We start from the raw sequence: 23,574 nt of genomic DNA, 5'->3' as shown, positions 1-23,574 counted from the left end.
GGCTTAAGATACTTGTGTGTATATGTGGCTGTTAGTTTCAGTTCAGTTCAAATTGTGTATATTCTGCGTGCGGCCGAAACCTTGCGCAACGCGGGCTCTCGGTCACATATACATAATAAAATTGTACAACGCACGCACACACACACACACATGCACGATAAATACATACATTTGTACTGTGCCAGTTTCAAATAAATATATAATTGTAAAAAGTTCCGAAAATTTTTGATAATAATTCGTGCGAAAATTTTTACCCAACCTGCTACAGCGCAAGACCTAATTTAATACATATATAGGAAATCTGAGGCTGTGCCGACTCCATGTGAAAATGGCACTATGTTTCAATTGTTTATAATAAACTTAAGTGTACTTAAAAACTAACAAATAAAACAAACGACCCAGTAAAGATGTAGCCAAGACCCAGCAATGTCTTAAGGTAAAATTGGATGCGAATATTTGTGGAAAAAGCTTTATTTTCAAATGTGAAAACAACCCCAAGAGCCCCCTTTTAGCACACATACACACAAACACAGACAGCTACATGATATAAAAACATAAACACTCAAAGCGACAAACATATGCATGCATGTACATACATACATACATAACTTGGCATGCGTATGCATGTACATAGCAAGAGACTCGATTTGCATGAGCGTGATGGCGCGCGTGTGTGTGTGGGTCGCAGTTACAGTAAAGTTGTTAGTGCGAAAAAAAGACATGTATGCATGTTGTAAAAAAAAATCCTAGATTATAACCATTTAAATAAGACAAAATTACAAAAAATACATATACATGCACGCATACACAAAATAAGTTAAATATGTACGTTCGTGTGTGTTATTTGTCGAAACGAAATCAACCCTTAAGGCTTGGCGACGATGGCAACGGACAGGGACGAAAACAAAACGAAGTCAGGAAACTGACAACAAATAAGAAACAAATATGTATCCGTAATATATATTCAACGAAACACGTATCCACTAAAATTAGTCGGACTAGTTAAGGGATTAGCATTAGCGTGTGACCAAATTTTTTTTTGGGAAGTCCCCCAAACAGTCGATAAAAGCCAGTGAAAAAGTATATAATAAAGTTGTGCAACACTTGCCTTTAAAGATGGACTGGAACACCAAAAGAAAAAATTGTTGGTCGTTTGGTTTGCGGTTCGAGCCGACTTCCTGTCATGAGTGGAGCTTATTTTTCACATGTTCAAGCGCAGGTCTTAGTTCAAGTGGTGGACTTTTCATTAATTCGCTTTGCTTTGGTTTGGTTTATTTGAAAGTATAAGTATTTACTACATATTAACCATGTATTAGGATTAATAATAACCAGACCATTGTATAGGCACGCCAAAATTGGCATGTACTACATAACACGGCAATTTTTCGTTTCTCTAAATGAAAAACAAAAAAAATGATGATGAGAAGGGCTTACTTTGGCACGCCGAACATTTAATACTCTTGCAGGGCCAACCCTTTCATAATCTTCATAGTGCTTTGCCCGTAGCTAAGAAAATATCAGGAAAAATAGTTAATGCCAAGTATGGTTAAGATATCTTAAAAAACAAAATAATAAATTGCGATTTCGGTAAAGATATCTTAAAAAACAAAAAAAGTTTTCAATAAAACCTAATTGTCGACCGATCGTTCCGATGGCACCTATATGATATAATAGTCCGATGTTATATATGAGGAGCATAGTAAAACGAATAAGTGCCGAGCCTATTGATCCACTCTGAACAAAACTGATCACGGCTCGAATGAATGCTTCTATTCGTCTTGGTTAACTAGTTTTTCACATTCATGATCATTCCTATAACAGCTTCATAATATACATATATATACCTTAGTAAGGTAAGAGACCGCGAGGGTATTTAACATATGAAGTACACTAACTGGTGTTAAGATATTATTTACTTGCCCAGTTATTGCTTGAGAGTCTTGGAAAACGCGGTAATTACACGCTAGATTCCACTATAAATAACCACAGCTCAGAACTAAAGCTCGAATCCTTATTGATGTTAAGTGTTACTTATACAACTCATTTTGTATGTTTTATTACAGGGTACACGTCAGCCGTGAGCTGAAATCGAAAGCTGGATCTCGGAACTCGGATCTCGGAAATTCCATATTTGCGATACCTGAGAAACTTTGAACGGGTAGTTTGAGGAATGGAATCGATGAATGAAATAATTGATTCCCAACCGTTCAGCCAGCAGCTGATTGTGGAAACAAGTGAATATATTGGAGTTGAATCAGCACACCAGACGCAGACGAAGACGCCGGAGGGCGAAGTTGGTGATGCGGTGACAGGGATGAAGTACGCAAAGCCACGCTTAGATCTGCATTCACCGGCGGCTCTAAGCAGCACCATGCAGACTCTGATCGCGACACACACGGACAGCAGCCGGATTCATGATGATGAGGAGGATTCCACCTCTGTGGTTATGGTTATTGACGAGATGGGTCACAACAATTTACAGGCGACCTATCAAATTGTGCCTCAACAGCTTCAACTGCAGGGCGGCAGGAGTCTGCCCATGTCCCTGCTACCGATACACCAGGAGCGTCATAGTCCAGTCGATTTCGGCGGTTCCGACATAAGCCTCGACGGGTTGAGCGTAAGTACAGCATCCCAGATAATTGCAGTCAAGCAAGAGCACAAGCTGGTCATTGTACGCGAAAATGCCGATGTCAATGGGATCAATCGGCGCGCTAGCCCTCATATCGACATTAACATGTCGAATATCAATGTGAGCGTCATCGATGAGCTATCCTCTGACGGTGGCGGTGGCATGGAGGAGGTCACTCTTAACCAACACCACCAACAGCTTTTGGATGACCAGCACCACCAGGACCATCAGCATCAACACCACCAGCACCAACAATATGGTCATCGACTTGCCGCATCCTCATCGGAATTGATCCATCACCAAGTCCAGCAGCAACAGCAGCAGCGTCAACATCAACGTACAGTACAACTGGGAATGGGCAGTCATGGAAGTCATGGTCATCATCGGGAGGCGCTGTCCGTTATTGTGCAGGCGCCGGAGGATGAGGAGGACATCGATGACGACGAGGATGATGATGATCGCGACTCTGGGGGTCAGCTGCTTAGCCCTGCTTTGGCCGTTGACAATGCACTGGAGCATAGCACTTACCAGACCTTGACTTCGGTCAACAATCGCATATCAGAGCCGGGCTTCAGCCCAACGTCATATGCAACGCTGACGCCCATCCAGCCGCTTCCGCCCATATCCACGATGTCAGATAAGTTCGCCTATGTGGGCCACATTTCAGGCAGCACGAGTTCGTCGGGCAGCGCTAATGGCAGCACCAGTTCGACTAGCAGGATCAACAACTGTGACCCTGGTGGCACTGCGCATGGCTCATTCCCTAGCTTACCTATGCCCATTGAGGGCGCACATCCGGGCTCTTTGGGTAATCTAAGTTTGAGTGGTTTGGGCGGTGTTCAGTCGCCGTATTCCTCCTATGATAAATTGCCTTCGCTAATCTCACCTCCGCCTCACAACTTTGCCAGCTCGCCACCGCACGGACTGTCCGGAATGGTTGGCTCGTGCGATCTGCACACTCACAGCTCGTCGGTGGCGTCGCCGGTGCCTGGGTCGGTGCCAGGTGGTTGTGATACGCTCTCGCCTCACTCCGAATTGCACTCGCACTCGCATTCGCCTCAACTTCAGGGGAATGTTAATTTGAATGTGCATACAGCAGCAACACCGGGCCAGCAGGGACATGGACATGGACATGGACACGGTATTGGACATGGTCAAGCTATGCAACTGGCACCGGTAGCTCTTCAGAAACAGATCATATGCCTTTCGCCAACGGGTGGCATTTCCGACGGGGTCGTTGTCAGCGATTATGAATCATCCTACCGCACACATCATCATCATGAGCATGAACTTCTCATGGCCACGTCCTCCACATCCAACAATTCAACTGGCGGTCGCAGCTCTCAGCTAAGGTTGCAGCACAGTCCAACGCTTAGTCCGCATTCGGTGTCTGCCGGTTCCGTGGTCTCCATGTCGTTGCACTCGCCGGCATCCGTTGTAACGCTGCCGAATATGAACGGATCCGTTGCAAATTTATCGGTTGACTTGCCCGTTGTTGTCTCGCTTTCGCCGACACCACCGCCCGGCGATAATTCCATTGCTGCTGGCATTGATGAAATTGTCCAGCGACAGAGTCAAAAGCAACACCAACAGCACGGTCATCAAGGTCAGCACGACGGCAATGAATGCAATCCCAACAGCGACCATAACCTAAACAATAACTTGGAAGTGTGCAATATAAATCAACACCAGAACGGATTCGTCGGTGAACGACAGACCCAACCCAAGCTGGCAACGCATTCCCCAAAATTAACTGGAGTCGCATCGGTCTCCAGCAACGTCTCCTCAACTGCTGCTGCTGCGGTCAACAATCGTTCGAATGGTCCCAATGACATGGAGGAGATCAATACCAAGGAACTGGCTCAACGCATCTCTGCCGAGCTGAAGCGTTATAGCATACCGCAAGCGATTTTTGCACAGCGTGTGCTTTGCCGATCGCAGGGTACACTGTCGGATTTATTGCGCAACCCGAAGCCATGGTCCAAGCTCAAATCGGGCCGAGAGACCTTCCGCCGCATGTTCAAATGGCTCCAAGAGCCAGAGTTTCAGCGCATGTCTGCCTTGCGCATGGCAGCCGCACAGATACCACAGCGACCAGCAACTGGTTCTGGTTCTGGGTCCGGTTCTGGTTCGGGGGTGGGTAGCATGGGAAACGTTGCCTTCTCATCAGGCTCAGGATCATCAACGGCCCCCGCCGTGGTGTTAACCAACACAAGCTCGGACGCATCGCATGGGTCGACTATTTCAAGAAATGGTAAGTTAAATATTGATATGACCATAAGTGAGGCAAGTCGGGAGTTTAAGGTCTTAAGGTATGTCAAACTGGATAGTTAATAAGTGAGAGCAACAATCAGTTTCTTAGCTTGTGTTTACTTAGCCCATTGATTGGGACCGCTGAATGTTTTTCGGCCAACCTCTATAAATAGGGTCTTTTATTCAATTTCAATTTTATGTAACTCAACCCCTGTGCTTAAGCGCCTTAAAGTCTGTCAAACTGGCAAGTTTCTTAGCTAGTGTTTGCTTAGCCCTTTGATTGGGTCCTCGGAATGTGTTTGGACCAACCGATATGAATAGGGCATAGACCAGTTTTGAATGTCTTTATTACAATTTTATGTGAATCAGCCCCTGTACTGGAAAATAAATAAATAATGAGTAATGAGTGGGCAACAGTGAGTTTCTTAGCTAGTGTTTACTTAGCCCATTAATTGGGACCGCTGAATGTTCTTCGGCCAACCTATGTAAATAGGGTCTAGACCAGTTTTGGATGTTTTGATTCAAATTTCATGTGGAATGCTTATCGATTGGAGGTTAGCGTATGGAGGGTAGACTAATTGAATACATTCGAGCATTGTTAATTGATTATATTTAATATATTTTGTTTGATCCTTTGCAGCCGTGTTAGGGGGATCTGCGGGCTCTGGTGTTGGTGCCGGGTCCAATTGCCGTCGCAAGGAGGAGCCGCATATAGAACAAATGCCGCAGCCAAAAAAGCCACGTTTGGTATTTACGGATCTGCAGCGGCGGACACTACAAGCAATTTTTAAGGTAAGTGAAATAGCGCGACAATTATGGGACAATTGAGTGTAATTTGGAGACTGTTTTAGGAAACAAAGAGGCCTTCAAAGGAGATGCAAGTGACAATTGCACGCCAGCTGGGACTGGAGCCGACCACGGTGGGTAACTTCTTTATGAACGCTCGTCGACGCTCCATGGACAAGTGGCGCGATGACGACACCAAGAATGCACAGCATCCGCACAGTCGGCATCCGCATCAGGAGGAGACGGACGAGAGGGAGAGCAACAGTGGAACTCATGGGCACTACGGAAGTTTGCATACGACAGCCATGTCGCCGCTGGGCAACTTCGACGATGAGGGCGAAATGGACCTGGACCTGGAGCATCATGATTTCTTGGTTGACGATCACGATCAAGATGGCGATGAGCACGACGACATGTTGTGACATAATGGCAAATACACGCGAAGAACACAGCGCAGCAAACAGTCCCAGAATGAAAATATTAACCAGAATTCCTGCACTCGCACCTATACTCACAGCCACAGCTACAGCCACACCGACAACGATTCCGATTCCGAATCCAAATCGGATGCGGATAATAATATGAGTCCAGGTCCAAGCCCCAATAGGAAGCTCGTTTTATCTAAGCGTACAAAAAGATTTCAAAATCATAGGAATCGGATAGTGAGAACAGCCTTCAACGTAAACCCTGATGATCTACGCGACTTTCAACTAGTCGAGCTGGAGTCGGAAAAGGAAACGCACCCACAAACTACTCAGACGCGATCGCATCCAGACTCCGACCCGGACTCGTTACCGGGTCAATGGTCGCCCAGTTTGGTTGTGCAACAGGCGGACATATCTATTGATGGCTTAGGGGTTCCCGATTGCATTGAGTACCTGTATAATCAGGTAGAAATGGACGTTGATTGTCACGATAGTTTGCTAGCTAGCATCAACTCTGCAAAGCTAGTATCAGTTCGCTTAGGTTCTAACTATTATAAAGATCCCAAATTAAAACTAAATGATCGTTGGTCGACCAAGCTTCAATTACACCACTTCAATTAACTTCGTTTCCAGTTCTTTCTGCTCACAAGAGTTATCTAAAATTATTGATCCTTACAAGCTTACACCTACACACATAAAAAGGGAGGTTTTGAGGTACCACATCCCTAGTTTGTTCGACGGTGCACAACTAGGAGATACTCAGCAATGCTTCAATAAGTCCGTAAGCTGTTCTATTGTAGTTATCCTTGCTTTCTAAGTGCATGCTGGGACCTTTTTATCTAACATCCGATCGACCTAAAACTCAGTTCAAGAGATCTTTGTTCAAATTCATTTCACACTTTTCGCAAAATCCCCAGCTCCTTGGTGGAAAATGGGTGTACAAGATTTCCTACTTCTTGGTAAAATGGTACGAAAATTTATTTTTTGGCACGATGGAAAATGTGTGGAAAAGTGATATCTTAAATAGGGTATTAGGCCGGGGAGAAACTCTAATTTAATAAATGGGTAATTGATACCTTCGGGGTAAAATCGCTCAAACTGTTTTTTATGTGTTTCCTGTGTAACACATACAGAATGAATCCCAATTATTCAAGAAACAATTTTCCAAAGTGCGAAGATATCTTCTAGTTGAGTATCTAACAGTCTTTCTTATTTTTTCTCAAATGAAAGAACTTATCAATTCCACAAGCATTTTGGAACTAACGTCGTAGTACAGAAAAGTCTTTGGAAGTTTCACTTGGTTTACTTTCAATGAAAACCAATATAATATGCTCAGTAGGGTATATATGGTTTTTGTGTGATGTAACCATTAAAAAAAGTCCTTGTAAATTAAGCAAATTTCTTTGGTACCTGATTCTTAAAAATTCAGTTTATTTTGTAAGACATTTCTTTGAGAATCTTTCTCTTACCCAATACTGTTAAGTAGTAGAAAATAGTACTGTACAGCTAATGTGGCAATATATGTATGTATGTACTAACCTCTGCGAGCGCAATATTTTTGTTTAAATTTTAAACAAGCTCGGACATGTACACACCCACACTCACATACACACACACACACACACACCAACACACACAGGCTTTAAAAGGCAAGGACATGAACACACACACTCTTGAAAACGCATGTACATAGATACAGACATTATTAAATGCGTTTGAAACCGAGTGATGCTAACTTTTAAAATCTCACAAAAAGAATGTCAAAGAAAATGTAACTGTAAATCTAGTCAAATTTATAAAATAAACAATGTACAACTGAATACAAATATAATAATAATAATAATAATAACAATAATAATAATAATAATAATAATAATAATAGCAATAATAATAATAATAATAATAATAATAATAGTAATACACTGAAGTCATTTAAACATAATCACACACAAATAACACTATGTGTAAATACTGTAATGCTTTTTACATTATCGAAATTAAACTATTTGTATATACGCGCGTACTGTTAGAAATGTACATACATAAACACACACACCCACACATGTGCATAATGTATGTATGTACATAAGTATGTACGGTTATTTAGTTTTGCAACTACCAAAAAAAAAAAAATACCAATATTTAATGTCTTTATATTTTCTCACTGAAGATAGAATCCAAACATTTAGAAACAAGTAGCACGAATGACTTAATATATAATATTATATTAGTTATCTGTCTGCATATATATATATATGGTATATATATGCATACTTCTTATTATTTAACAGTTATTAAAGAGAAATATGAACACGAATGCGAATACTCATACAGATGCAGTGCTAAGATATATGCTAGTCAATTTAGTCTAAACGAGGTGCAAACACATACAATGCACATACAATGAACACTACAAATATTATAAATGGAGTGCGTACATTTGCGTATGTAGACCCATTCAAATACTTACATACATATGTATAAATAAGGTAAATGCAATAAATAAAACAAATCCAAATTCCGAAAATAGTTGTCATTTTAGAAGCGAAACTTTGAAATTCATTACTAAAGCATCTCTAACTATATAATTTAAATATTTTTTTAACTGCCTCTCCTACTCATTCTTTACGTATCATATCTGAAAGAACTGTGTAATAAATGACATCTAGCACATGAAATTATTCGTCTGTTATTATAAGAAGTTTCTTCGATGCCAAGAAAAAGGATTACAAACTATTTGCTGCTACTGTCCATGACATGTCATTGAGTGCGTCTTCTGTAGTATTATAGAAATGTTCGCATTGGTGGGGAGGAGGAGGTTAACATGCGAAAGCCTACAAAATTCCCCAATTTTATGGGGAAGGTAAAAATCTAAAGCAAACTGGTCTTACAAATTTCCCAACGAAAACCTACTGTCAACTTACGGCCCGCTAACGAGAATATTTATAGAGTTCCCGTCAACTCGATGTTACAGTTGGATTCCGAGCATCTTCTGTCGTTTAATTTAGTAACTGAAATAATTTTGAAAGCCCGAAACCTATTAAACCCTCAGATGGAAACTAATATTACATCTCAATTAAATGCGAGACTTCCAAGTGATACAGGAACTGACGTTGGAAACTACTAAATAATTCTAAATATGATGTTTTGTGAAGATCCGATATTTAAGAAAAAGCTGTAATTTTGGTGTTACGTATTTTTTCAATAGTGCATTAATTGTTTGGTCTAGTACAATATTCTTACCAAAATAAATGTCTGATATATTATCGAAATGATCGAATGCATCTAAGCATGTTATCGATAGTTAGTAAGAAATGGTTCACTCTTTTCCGTTCTATTTCCAATTACTACATATTAAATTTATCTATTTACATCAAGAAATTCGGGATTAGCTTATTTGTTGAAAATACTGTCTCATTTGCGTATTCTTTATGAAATAAGCCAAGCAGTTACTCATAAGTATCCGCTATTTATATTACCGTACACGTCATGCAGTCGTAACGTACCGCGAGAAACCAGTACCAAAATAATACTTTTAGTATTTTCGAACACACATTGTGTATTTCATAGAAGGAGCATGCCAAGTGGCTGTGCGATTTGTATTTACAAATTAAAAATAAATTAAATTCTTGCGCGAACAATATTTATTTGTAAATAACTCGCTATCAAATAATTTTGCAAGCACTGCAAAAGGAATGTTGAGCTATTTTGCATTCTAGTATAATTTTTTCAAGCTAATTGTGTCATTTGTGTGTGTGTGTGTGTGTTTTGTGTGTATACAGAATTTTTTTTGTTGTTTTGTTTGAATGGAAGCGTTTATACACAAACACAAATAAGCTTATGTGTGTGTATTTTAAATGAAATAAATAAAGTAAAGTGAGACTGAATGGGCAAGCCGGAGATAATATTCTCCACTGCGACCATGGACAAAAAATAACCCAAATTCACATAGAAATACAGACGGTCCAAGCAATCCCAAACCAGAGCAGCACGAACACACTCGAGTGTTCCATGCAGGCAAATCTAGAATGCTGTCCGCAACAACTGGAGGCGTCAGCCAATCATCACCAACGAACCCCGATGGAGCCAATAAAATTGATGGCTTGAAAACGGTTAAGGTGAAGACCGAACCCTTTTCCACTCTATCGCCAGGTGAGAAAGGCAGCGTGAATTCCTTAATAAACAATAACATGCTGTTTTTTTGATTTTTTTTTTTAGAGAACGCAAGCAATCAAAACCAAACCATGTCAGATGAAGTGGACGCACCTGCCAAAAACATAAGCAGCGCAAGCAACAACAACAACAACAACAACAACAACAGTAATAATAATAATAATAACAACGGCAGTAAAATCACAACAAATCCGAATACAAGCAACGTGAATGCATCTGGGACATCAGATGTGGGTGTCGGCGGCGGCGGTGTCCCGGTCCCAGCCAGCGCTCTGAGACAGAATTTATCAAATAATAGCGCCAACTCGCCACCAAACAATGCCGGCGATCACTCGAATACGAACAGCAACAGCAGCAACAGCAACAATTCCGGCAGCCTCTCGCAGAGGGTGAATTCGGAAGGGGACCTGCACCCGGAGGATCTGCTAAAGAAAAAGAAGAGCAGCGCAAAGGACGAGGATTGTGGTAAGAGATCTATAATTCAATTATTTAACATTATCCCAATCGCTACAAATTCCATTTAAAAAGTTTTTTGAGGCCGGGCGAGTTGCATTAATATTTTTTGAATCTTTTAGATAATATGGAGGACCGACCCTATAAAGTATTATTGATTAGTACAAAAGCTCATTCGATACAGCAATGTCGGTTTGTCTCCTTCTAAGCAAACTCTGTTTTAAAACAGTCATCATGAAATTTTGTATGAATCCGTCTTTTTGTTGAAGGCCGGATCGGATAACTTTTCTTGTGTTACACGACTCATAAAAGTAATTCTATCGAAAATTGTCTGTTTTCAAAAGACATTCACAAATCGCAGCATTTATGAGCTTATTTTAATCGGCAAATAAGTCCCAACTTGAGTCATAAATTTAAGCATAGTTAGATAGATTACAAAGTATATTTCTGTGGCGAACTTTGTCGAGTCGGAAGAATTCAAAAATATAAAAGATGAAATGTCACCAGCAAGTATGGAAAAAACCAGCAAAAATTCCAAAGATCTTTGTTCAAATTCATTTCAGGGCTGTTTCACTCTTTTCGGAAATCAATTCCTCCTTGGTATTAATAGGGGTCAAAGATTTGGGTGGTAAAATTTCGCGTTCGAATTTATTTTTCAAAGAGCTTTACGAAAGATCATTTGAGGCATGCTTCACAGATTACATCGGCATCCTCGGCGAAAAGATTTTTAAGATTTTTTCTTCTATTTGTTTTTAAACCTATTTCTAAATTCTTATAAAAGAACTAAATGAATTCGTGTATCAGCAAAACATTCTTGTTTAAAGTCGGCTTCAAATTCAATTTCAAATATCTTTGTCAGAATTGATTTGATAAATTTTTTCAAAGCTATTCTCCCTTGGATGAGCAGGGAACTTAACCCACCAAATCTTTGAATCCCACAGAAGGCACAGATTTGACGAAATGTTTGAAACACGGCTCAAATAAATTTGTACAAAGATCTGCAAAACTGAGCTTAGGGACCTTCCACACTTTCGGGTGGAATTTCTTAAATTCACTTCTGAACGTGGGTAAAAAATAGGTTGTTTCTTAACTAACTAAACTAACTAAACATATAACTTGTAAGTTTTACTTTTCTCGTAACTGTGTGTATGCCTGTATTCTCTAATGGTAATAGAATAATAATAATAATGATAATATCTGAGACTATAATTCATTAATACGATAAAAAGTCCTAGTCGAGCACTTCCAAGTAAAATCATTCTTGAGATAATTCAATTTAAACATGCTATAGCGACGCCTTTACTATAAGTATTTAAGGATTATAATGTAATCTATAATTGTGGCAATTTGTGCAATCTTCAACAGCCAAGCCGAAACAGGCGAGCACGTCTGGAAACTCAGCGCTGGAGAAAGTCAGCGGAAATAACAGCTCAGGAGGAGTTGGCAGCAGCAACACAAAAGTCGGTGCTGCGGCGGCTGCCAATGCTGTCAAGGAGGAGCCCTCTGATCTGTTGGGCAGCTTAGGGAATATGAAGAAGGAAGACAACTTTTCGCCAAGCATGTCACCAGTTGGATTTGGATCTATTGGTGGTCCCTCTGGTAATATTGGCCCGGATAGATCCGTTACACCTGGTAAGGCTTAGCTTTTAGATTTGCTCATGTAATAAATGAACTTCATGCCATTTCTCCATTTCATATCATGCCACTAGTCAAAATGGAACTGAGCTCTAATATCACCGAAAAGCCGTCATCAATTATGGGTCTTAGCAGCGAGAATGATATCGGCGGATGCAATGCACTGGTCAATTCATTGGATGCTGATCGAATGAACGATGCCAATGCCTCCAATTCGAATATTACCGGCGGGCCAGTCGGTGGCCCAGCTGGGTCCGGGCCTGGGCTCGGTGTATCGCTTGGCATTGGCATCAATGTGTCGCCTGGTGCATCAAATTTCATGGGCGGCAACAACAGCGTTGGCAACGCTCTAGGCAACTGTTTGGATTATATGCAGCAGCAGAACCACATATTTGTGTTCTCCACACAGTTGGCTAATAATGGAGCAGAGTCGGTGCTGAGCGGTCAGTTTCAGACAATAATTGCCTACCACTGCACGCAACCGGCGACAAAGAGTTTCCTTGAGGATTTCTTTATGAAGAATCCAATGAAAATGAATAAGCTGCAGCGACAAAACTCTTTGGGCCTGGGTATTTGCAACATGCCTGGACCTGGCGGTGGCCAAAGTTGGCTTAACCCAAATGCGAATTCCAATAACAACCTTAACCCAAATCCAAATTCAAATCCAAATCTGGCCAAAATACTGCAATCGCAGCAAAAACCAGGTGTGGCAGCTGCTGCTGGCCCCAAGTCGCATTTCAACAGTCAAGCAGATAATAGTAGCAACAAGCGAAATGCCTTTGCTGACCCATCCCCGGCCGATTCGCTCGTGAATGACAGCGACCTTATGTGCTGGGAAACGGCAAACGCCAATCAGTCTGCCGTTAATCGGAATAGTCTTGATGGTGCGCAAGGGACGGCGGCTAGTGAGTCGCATGCCATGAAGCTGATGGAAGGCAGCGTCGACAGCGTTCTGGGCAAGTGCAACAGTGATCTGAGCACGGACAACAATATAATATCATTGCAGGGTGTCAAAGTGCCGGACGAAAACTTGACACCCCAACAGCGCCAGCATCGGGAAGAGCAGCTCGCCAAACTGAAGAAAATGAATCAGTTTCTGTTTCCGGAGCAGGATAGTGGACCCGGCCAGTTAAACAAGTTGCCTAACGACTCGGCAATGGGCAGCATCATGATGAGCATGCCGGGCGGAGGCGCTACGAATGCCCAAATGCGGCAAATGCAGTTACAAATGCAAGCGGCACAGAAATCACAGGATCACATGCCCGTACAGCTGGGCGAGGATGTGCTGATGCCGCTGCCTGCTGATGTTATTGGTGAAATCGGAGCCGTAATGTCGTGCAATAGTGGCCAAAAAAATAATCTGTCGTGTGGCCCACAAACAACTGCACCTACAGCAGCTGCCGCTTCTGGAGGGCCAGTGGCTGGAGGACCTGGAGGAGGAGGTGGTATGAACGTCAATATGAATGTTGGAATGCAGTGCTCAAATAATCCCAACTTGATGGCCGATTCGCCTGAAATGATGGGCGGATTTGGCAACACAAACTGCGTTATGGGCATAGGGGTAGGGGCTGGAGCAGGCGATAAGGGTGGAATCGGTAGCCAAGAGGCAATGCCATTGCCACAAGGCGGTATGGCACCGATGGAATGGACAAAGATACAACAACAGTTTTTCGAGGAACGATTAAAAGTTGGCAAACCGGCTTGCCGACCTTCAGGCATGCCTGGCCCAGGTACAGGTGCCGGCGGTCCAGGTTCTCAGCAGCCTCTGATTGCATCTGGTTCTGTTAGCAGTGCGGGCTCCATTGTTAACCCATCAAATTCGGTAATGCGTAATAATGTTCAAGGTCCGCCGCCGCCCTATCATCCCACTCAACGGTCGGCATCGGTGCCAATAGCTACGCAATCACCAAATCCATCGAGTCCCAATAATCTCTCCCTGCCATCCCCCCGCACTGCTGGAGCCCTTGGATTGCCATCGAATTCACCCAACATGGATCTGCCGATACCAAACTCATCTGCGGCGAGCATATCCACGACTGCAAATATGGGTCCCATAACAACATCCAAAAACTGTTTTCAACCAGATGCCGCCGGATCGCCTTCAAGTCGACATCGCGGTGCTGGCGGCAACCCGGCAAACGTGTTGAATCATCATCTAAACAGCAATCCCAGTACTCCGCTGGCGCACCTCTCGCCCAAGGAACTCGAATCGTTTAACTCAACATCAAGTGGCGGTAATTACTTGAATTACATGAATAAAAGGAACGATACATTTAATTTACTGCATTTTAGGTGACCTGAAGAGCACACGGCCAAGTCCGCAGCGACCTCGCACGCCCGGCAACGGAAATGCCAACCCGAACTCTTCGAATCATCTGATCGAACCCAACAATATGGATTCGCGATTTCCGGCAACCAGTCCTGGGTTGAACTTTAATGCGCACCCACAATTGCAAAATAATCCAAACACTGCCATGAATGCATACAAAGGCCCCAATGGCAACAATCCTCTGGAAGTAAATGTAAATATTTACGATTCCCAAGAGGCTTTAATAAGCATATTCTAGTTGTTTAGTGTCCGTCTGTGTCTGGACGACTAACCTGCCTCTTTTTTAAAGCTCGCTAATAAAGTTTCTTTTTTTTTTGCAGCGTCAAAATTGCGTTTCTGGCGGACAACCTGTACAATTTGCTCGTCGAGCCGATAATATGCCGTTGAATCCTAACAGCAGCAATCGACCACCACCGAACAAAATGGCTCAGAACTTTGATCCAATATCGTCGTTGGCGCAGATGTCGCAGCAGCTGACCAGCTGTGTATCTGGCGTGGGAAGTCCCGCCGGCGGGATGAATATGATGGGTCCGGGCCCGGTTGATATGAACATGGAGCATGGCGGCGGCATGGTGCCTGGTTTGGATGCGACGAGTATGGATCATATGAGCCATGCTGCCGGAAGCAATGCGCCCAATAATTGCCATCCCATAAATCCGTTAATAAATTCGATGGGGCAGCGCATGCTTAATCCCAAGATGGCTGGCTTGAGCCCAGGGTTCAGTCCGGGACCCAACGGTGTGGTACGTGATGGATCAGGTCCAGTGGGTCCTGGGTCGGGTTATCATGGCATATTACCACCAGGCGCTCGTATGATGGGTCGGATGCCCGTTAATTTTGGGCCCAACTTTAATCCAAATATACAAGTAAAGGCCAGCACACCGAACACAATACAGTATATGCCAGTCCGGCCGCAAAACAACAACAACAATAGCAATAATAATGGCAATGTGCGCATGGCACCCAGCTTGGAGTTCTTGCAGCGCTATGCCAATCCACAAATGGCTAACAGCGTCGGCGGGCACACTATGGGAAATGATGGCGGCGGCGGACCTATGATGATTGGAGCCGGGCCCATGAATATAAACTCGCCCAGCGAGCAGCAGCAGCAACAACAAAACAAAATGGGCAACAATCACGGCGGCAACGGAATCAACATGAACTTTTTCCAGAACTGTAACCAACTAACTGGGCTCGACGATGAAGGTGCGTTAGGAGTGGGTATGCCAGGCCATGACATGAGCATTGGTCAAACGCCAATGATTCGTGGCATGCGGCCTCACGGCATGCGGCAACATGGTGGATTGGGCGTCCGTTTGCAGGCGCCTGGTGGCAATATTGTCAATCGACACCAGGGCCAGTTTCCTGGCGCTTCGGATGGCCTGGACTGCAACGATCCGTCGGTGATGTTCAGCAATGGCCCAGGCTCGTGTAATAGTTCGCCAGCAATGTTTGCAGCAGCACAAGGGCAACCGAAGGGACAGCACATAAAGCCTCTACCGGGCAACATGTGTCAATCTCAAGTCGTCCCAAACGTGGGAATGCAAGGCCCTGCGCCGGTTCAGGTACAGGGTCAAGGTCATCCTGGAATGGGTGGGCCCAATAACAGCAATCTTATGTCGTCTGTTGGCAACGGCGGCGGCTCCGGCGGTGGAATCGGAGTCAACTTTGTTGGTCCCTCATCGAACGATCTAAAATATGCCCAGCAATACCACAGCTTTCAACAACAACTGTACGCAACGAACACAAGAAGCCAGCAGCAGCAGCAACAGCAACAAGGTGGTGGCAATATGATCGCCATGCCATCAAATCTGTCTCCTAATCCAGCATTTTTTGTGAACAAGTAGGCGATCCAAGCCTAAGGCCCACTGATTTAACCAATTTGCAGGCCTGTCGGCAATTATTGAACTATGTTATTTAAAAGCTAGTCTCCGCTGATCTGAACGGATCGAGAGCATTAGGCTTTCTTCAAATAGAATTCGTTAGCTTATCGTAAATACTTTAGCTAAGCAAAGGCCTAGATCGAAAGGAAATTTCAATTTCCTTGTTCTCTGTTCACTGTTCATTCGATGGCGAACTATCAGATGAAATCAAATCACTAAAAAGGATTTTGTTAGGCATACATCACACGAGTGAAAGGAGATAATGCTGATTGGGGGTTTGGGGGCGACTATGTATATGTATAATTAATTGAGAATACCCAACTCTGCAGATCTAAATACTTATTGTAACCTGTACGCTACACTCTGTATTAAACGCAATTAAGCAATTGTATGTAATATAATTATTAAATATACTACTTATATTATTATATCAATGTTAAGAGAACTAAGATATACGCATGTAAATTCTTCCATTAAACATGTGAACACAAATACAACATCGACATCAAACATATGTATGCACAATATTATTTTAGATGCAACTACGGGAAAGTAACTAAATTCTTTAAATCAATGGGTAAAAATGTTATATGTAATGCCTTTGTGCAAATGTATGTAAAATGCAAAAGGAAATATCTGCAGCCCATTGGTATATATACTCGTGGTCAGCATCAACAGACAAGGTGATCTAGCCATGTCCATCTGCTTGTCTGTCTGACCGTCTAATCGATAAGCGATAACTTTCCCTGCTTCAAAGCAATCAATTAAGATTGATATTGAAATTCTATTTTTAACAAATCCCTTCGGTTTTAAGAGTTAAGAGTTACAAAATTTGACATTTTAGCCATAAATCAAATAAATGAATCATTCTGAGCTACCCAATGATTTAGACCACAATTAAGCAATTGTCCATCGCACAATTAAATTTACTGCTAAAATTTCATCAAGATCGACAATAAATTGCTGGTATGGTTGTTGAGCAGAGGTGATGCCAAGTAGTTCCGGTTGATAACGTGTCCAAAACCTCTTGGGGATACCTTTTTGTGTACATAAATGTATTTGTACTTATTACTCCCAAAGCAAACAAGTTCTTAGTGCGACCTGAATTTGGTGAGTTTGTAAAAGAAAGTTCAAGGTATCCCCCATCCTCCTATTTATGCGAATTCTCATAAGCATCGGACCATATTTCTGATATAGAAGAGATCGGGCGAATAGTTTTTGAGTATAGAAAAAATCATTTAGAGTCTGTGCAATGGAAGTTTGGTACTGGTTAAAGGATATTTCCAAGTCGCGCAGAGCTCTCTTGCATTGATTTCGAAATTATATTTAATGTATTAAATATGTTCTTATGTATTTTGCTTTAGTTTGTATTTGAATAGTATTTACTGTGTATGAATGTATTTATACAGAATTTGGTTTGTGCTTTCTTACATTCTATTTACATCAACGAATTACATTAACGAGTACAAATACAGTTCGATGTATCACCAGCACGAAAATTATTATTTTGTGGGTGTTCGTGTAAATAATATGTATAAATTCAAATTTAAGTTTTGCCAACCAATTTATTTATTTTGTTTAAATCGTATTTTTAGTGCTCGTCGAAAGGTATACTTGGACATTCTTGGATGAAATATGATTATATGATTTCTTTTGTTGCCTTTAAAATAAGTATGTAATAATTAAAATAACATTCTTTTATACGATCACTATGTACAATTTTAACATATGTACATACATATAGGTAATTATTATAATTATGCACGTAAATTTGATATATGTATAATATAAATCTAAATCTTAGCCTAGCACATAAATTACATATTTTAAAAGTTTTCGTAAAACTTGCATACATAGTTTTTGGTTGAGTTTCTCTTGCTAGAGATTTTGGTTTCAATTTTTATCTTATTAAGAAGTGGAATTTAATTATTTATTATTATATTTCGCTACAATAAAACATTTGAGTACATATACTCGTTTCCAGTTAATGTATTATACTACTAGGTTCACAAAATGTAAGAATCGATATTAGCCAAAATTCACAGTATAGAAGAGTTCGAGTACCCTTAGCCCATTGAAAACCGGTAAAATAAAAAGTATACATTGTTTTTTATGCAAATTAACCAATCAGAAGGAAGCATTAGGTATATATAATCTTCAGTAAAATGTCGGAAGGTACAATTCCTAAAACTTACAAATAAAACCATATGCAGAACAAGCTTATCAAATTTATACACTGCCCGAAATGTGTAATGCATGGAAGGAGACATTGCCGAACCAATAAATATATATATTCTTGTTCAGTATCACCAGCTTAGTTGACATAGCCATTTCCGTCTGCCAGTCTGTCTGTTTCTATGCGAACTTGCGTCTAAGTTTTAAAACTATTGTCACGAAACTTTGCAGTAGTTTCTCTTTCTGTTACACCCAATGCATACGTCGGAAATGGCTGTATCGGACCACTATGTGATATAGCTGCCACTATAATTGGTCAAAAATTAAGTTGTTGTATGGATATTTTTTTGTTTCTCAAGATACCTTGACCAAACTTAACATTTATTAGTTTTACTATGCTCCTCATATATATGCAAAATCCTATTAAGATCGGTCCACTATATCATGTAGCTGCCATTAAAAAAACCTTTTTGTTTTTCAAGAAAAGTAGATTCTTGCATGGAAAACCATTATGTTTTACAAGATATCTTAACCATATTCGGCATATGCTGTTTTCATTGTGCTTCTTGAGGTTTATGCAAAGGTTAGGTCTCCAAGGGTATTTAATCTTTGGCGTGCCGAAGATAGCCCTTCTTATTCGATTCTTTTGATTTATCCGGCATTCTTAAAATATTGAATCAAAAATTGAATTGGCGACATGGTAATAGGATTTACTAATTTTGGATTCCTCTAACCTCTTGTAATAAATCGTATTAGAAATAAACAAAAAAGAAAAAGGAAATGAAAATGAAAAACGTTGCGATTAAATATAAAAACAATTTTAGGGGCCAGATTCCAGGGTTTAGGGTTCAGGGTACAAGGTATCTCCTAATTAGGCACACCCGTCTAGAGCTAGAACTCTTGCTCGTTTCGACTGATTTAATCGGCAATTTCGATGTGAACCGAGTATTGAGTCGGCATTCAACATTCGACTGCAACGTTCTTAGTTGATATATTATTTGGTAATCTTAATAATTATTAATACATATTAGGATGTTAAGGTCTGGTTGAAGTATCGTTTGCTGCTCATTATCTCAAAATGCAATACCTACCCATCAATTTTTAAATGCAAATAAACTAATGTATGAGAATTGTTCTCGTTGAGTTCAGTTCATCTTCAATTCGAAAACCAGCAGACTTGTTGCTTTTCTTTGCTCGCCTACTTTTAGATAAATACCTTTAAGTACATGCTATATATGTGTGTTTCTTTGGAACAGTTGTTAAATTTAAACGCTCCTTGTTTTTCCAGTTTTTTGCCAGTGTCTGCTTTTACGAATATCCATCCGGCACTCTAATGATTGGTCGATGAATAATAATTGTTGTTACCTTCTGCTGCCACACTAAACAAGAAATATATCTGAAGTTTCCGACTTTGTGCACGCACTGCCCGTCGGCGATGCGGCGGAGACCAGGGAGTTGGCCCTGGTCGCGGCAAGCGGGGATCGTAAATCCTGGTTGAGGGACGCCTGATTCTGGCCGCCTTCATAGTAGTACGATGAGTCTAAAGGGGATAAATATTTCAAGTTAGTTTAGAATTCGTCTTTTTGGAAGGGAAAAGGCTATAATAGGTAATATGAGCTAATGCCATTGCACGGATATTCATTCACGACCCTATAATATAATATATATATTTTCTTGGGTACCATTAATAGGTAAGTGGATCTATAAAGCATCAAAATTTTAAACTACAATATAGATAGAGACCAAATAGAAACTCGACATTTTCTCTAAAAGCACGATTTTGATATAGATTTTAATCGATTACTTAGAAACAGGGCAAGTTATCGAGTATCGAAAACAAACTTGTGCTGCGCAGGCGCTTGGAGGACCTACACATCAAATTTCAAGTCCTAGCTTTAATATGTTCTGAGATCCTTGCGTTCATACATGCAAGTGTGGAAAATTGCGAAAAACGTTTGTATGACATTTTTTTGTTTATCATTCGATTAGTCTTAAACTCAATTTCAAAGATATTTGTTCAAATTTTCTTATCATAAATTTATTCCAAAGATTCAACGACTTTTTTGGTGAAGTTTTAAGATTGGTCCGATTTGCTTCAATTTCATTTTCAGAACTCTACATAAGAATTGGCGGTTTTTCAAAAAATTGTTTGTTTACCGTCCGATTAGTTTTAAAATTATATTCAAAGCTTTTTTAGAACACGTACCACGTGCAAGGCCGGCCTATAGCCGCCAATATATAAATATATTTATATATATATATATATACATATCTATTGAAGGCAGCTAGAATAATTGCAAAGAAAGCTCTGTGCTCTGCACGGCGCTCAGTCGGAGAAGTACGACTGGCCACTTACTTATTAGGCCGCTGCTAGTACCGTAGCTGTAAGATCCGTAGGTGCCGCCATATTGTGTATAGGCGGGACTGTAGGCGTAATCCGCACTGGGCACTACCGATCCGCACGCTGCAAGAGAATAATTCGATTGATTAATATCATATGTGTAAGCTAATGAAAACCATATTGAAACCAAAGAAAAGTATAACATATTATGCAAACAAATTAAACAACATATATGTAAATAAAGATGCGAACATTTCTATCTTAAAACTTTGCAATTTGAATATGCCTGATGAGCCTTAGATATATTATAGACTGTAGGCAAAGAAACCTTAAGTGCCACCACCAAGTATTGTGCTGAGAGATTGCCAGGAGTGCGAGAGACGAGAGGAGGACAACTTGCCTGCGGAGTAGTGGCTAAAACTGGGTAGCATTGTGGGCGTGGCATATATAGCCGTGCTATAATCGACATCAGGACGTCCTGCCTCGAGAGAGGAGGAGCTATTCGCATTCGCCTGCGGGACTATCAGAGAAGATGAGGTATTGGCGTTTCCATTGCTCGATAGTTGCTGCTGCTGGTGATCCGGAACTGGAACTGGAACTGGAACTGGAACTGGTTCGGGCATAAGGTGAGCAATGGAAAGGTGGAGGTTGTCCACATGGTTGATCCCACGCTGCTTGCCCAAATCATTGCGCAGGCTTTTATTGTTGGCATTCTCATCTCTAGCCACATCATGGACCGAGTCCTTTAGATTATCTACACTCGGCTCGCTTTGTTCATTTCTTATTGGCGCCAAGCTCGGCGAATTATTGCAATTGCCGGGACTTGCATCGTTAACACGTACCACCGCCGGGTTATTGGTGTTATCCAAGCTTGTTATTGTCGGGTAATTGCCGTTCTCGATGGCAATTGCTAATCAGAAGGCATCAATCATTTAGTTTCATTTATCTCAAATCTAAATAATTACGCTCAAAACAGTTCGACAAGACTATAAAAATCGATTCTATTTTCTCTCCGGCTCTGTAGTCATTTTTCAATAAAATAAGATCTAACTTTATAATATAGAATTCAATTTAATTTTTTATTTTCCGAGTATGAATTCTGGTTACCTTCAGTTAACCAGTTTCTCACTTTGTTCCCAATAATGAACCTTGACCTCTTCGCGCCTGATTTCCAAAATGGCCGCAGATGGCGAGTCCAGAACCTCTTTTCTGCTTCTTTTGGCCAATGAACGTCACAAATTTGACACAAATTTGATTTTGGCGAAGATCAAACCAATAAAAAATACTTCTACCTATTTTTATATAGTTTCAATTTAATATCAATAGCCTTTAAAGCTTTCCGTCTGAAAGAACCGATCAATAGACCCGATTTAAATTGCACTGATTCGATTCGATATGGCAGGCACATATTTAAGGCAATAAAATCGTTGCTTTCTGGATATCTCGGATATCGGGAACTCACTGACCATTTACAGCTATGAGTAGGCGGCATTGCTTACCGGTCAGCTATTTATTGTATTCTCTTAAATAATACAATAAATAGCCGATATATACATTAGAAAATTTGTGAATTCTAAATAGACTTTTAGCATTTCATTTTAATAATTTGATGTATTGAATAATTGGGAGACCCTCGTCGATTATTAATAAGTAAATATATAAATAAATAGATATATATATAAATAAATAAAAAAATAATTGATTAATTAAATAAAAAATAAATGAATAAATGAATAACAAAATAGATATATAAATAAATAGATAAATAAAAAAATAAATAAAAAATAATAGTTAATAAATAAAACGATAATTAAATAAATAGGTAAATATATAAATGAATAAATATATTAATAAAGTAATAAATATATAAATTAATTAATAAATTAATAAATAAATAAGTAAATAAATAAAATAAAAACAAAAAATAAATAAATAAAAAATAATAATAATAAATAAAAAAAAAATAAATATATAAATGAATAAATATATTAATAAATAATATAAATAAATAAAGAAATAAATAGATAAATAGATCGATAAATAAATAAATATATATTAATATTTGTTTTGACCGTAGCTTCAGATAAACCTATTTTAACCTATTTTAAACATATATCTAATAAAAGAAAACTCGTCTCGGCTGGGTGCCATTATTAATTGTTCATCATTTCTTCGCTATTGTACCCTTATTTTTCTTTGAACTTGAGCTGGGATAAATGCTTGTAGCCTTTAGCAATTGCTGTGGGCAATGCCTTACCTGTGTAAAAGGGCGAAATGGTTGGCTCCTGATTATTTGCACTGAATTTCATGTCTTGCAAGCTTAAAGGCATTAGGGGCGTCAAAGAACTGCCGCCTATAGTTTTGTCAAGAAATGTGCACAATTAAAATTATAAAATACGATAAAAATGCAAAAATAAAAATAATAATAATAATAATAATTTGACTGTTGTCAAGAGTAAAATTAATTTGTTTCTTTTCGCATTTACTAA

The 23,574-nt window shown here is 40.2% G+C and overlaps 3 protein-coding genes across 9 annotated transcripts in view; 2 read left to right on the top strand and 1 right to left on the bottom strand.

Moving 5' to 3' along the window:
- The first annotated feature begins 46 nt into the window (after positions 1-46).
- onecut lies at positions 47-8,258 on the top strand. The gene is made up of 4 exons (XM_002059665.4): positions 47-436; positions 2,064-4,886; positions 5,526-5,677; positions 5,737-8,258. The coding sequence occupies exons 2-4, from the start codon at positions 2,171-2,173 to the stop codon at positions 6,091-6,093; spliced, it is 3,225 nt and encodes a 1,074-aa protein (XP_002059701.1). The 5' UTR covers positions 47-436; positions 2,064-2,170; the 3' UTR covers positions 6,094-8,258.
- A 1,384-nt stretch (positions 8,259-9,642) lies between these two features.
- Positions 9,643-17,083, top strand: lgs (BCL9 domain-containing protein legless). The gene is made up of 6 exons (XM_002059664.4): positions 9,643-10,248; positions 10,315-10,734; positions 12,088-12,354; positions 12,432-14,591; positions 14,650-14,879; positions 15,007-17,083. The coding sequence occupies exons 1-6, from the start codon at positions 10,125-10,127 to the stop codon at positions 16,531-16,533; spliced, it is 4,728 nt and encodes a 1,575-aa protein (XP_002059700.2). The 5' UTR covers positions 9,643-10,124; the 3' UTR covers positions 16,534-17,083.
- An 809-nt stretch (positions 17,084-17,892) lies between these two features.
- The window catches only part of sv (paired box protein shaven), a 45,926-nt gene continuing 40,244 nt past the window's right edge, over positions 17,893-23,574 (bottom strand). For 3 of the 7 annotated variants that reach the window (XM_002059663.4, XM_015168510.3, XM_015168511.3), the window contains 4 exons: positions 23,343-23,438; positions 21,486-21,995; positions 21,101-21,208; positions 17,893-20,284 (listed from right to left, as the gene is read on the bottom strand). In XM_002059663.4, the coding sequence (XP_002059699.1) occupies positions 20,124-20,284; positions 21,101-21,208; positions 21,486-21,995; positions 23,343-23,438 (875 nt within the window). In that variant the 3' untranslated portion in view covers positions 17,893-20,123. The remainder of the gene's footprint in view (positions 20,285-21,100; positions 21,209-21,485; positions 21,996-23,342; positions 23,439-23,574) is intronic. The other 4 variants (XM_015168512.3, XM_015168513.3, XM_032434244.2 and 1 more) reach the window with 3 other exon arrangements.

The sequence above is a fragment of the Drosophila virilis genome, chromosome 6 (genome assembly GCF_030788295.1).
Source record: "Drosophila virilis strain 15010-1051.87 chromosome 6, Dvir_AGI_RSII-ME, whole genome shotgun sequence".
Lineage (NCBI taxonomy): Eukaryota > Metazoa > Arthropoda > Insecta > Diptera > Drosophilidae > Drosophila > Drosophila virilis.
This window is presented reverse-complemented; position numbering and strand designations above follow the sequence as displayed.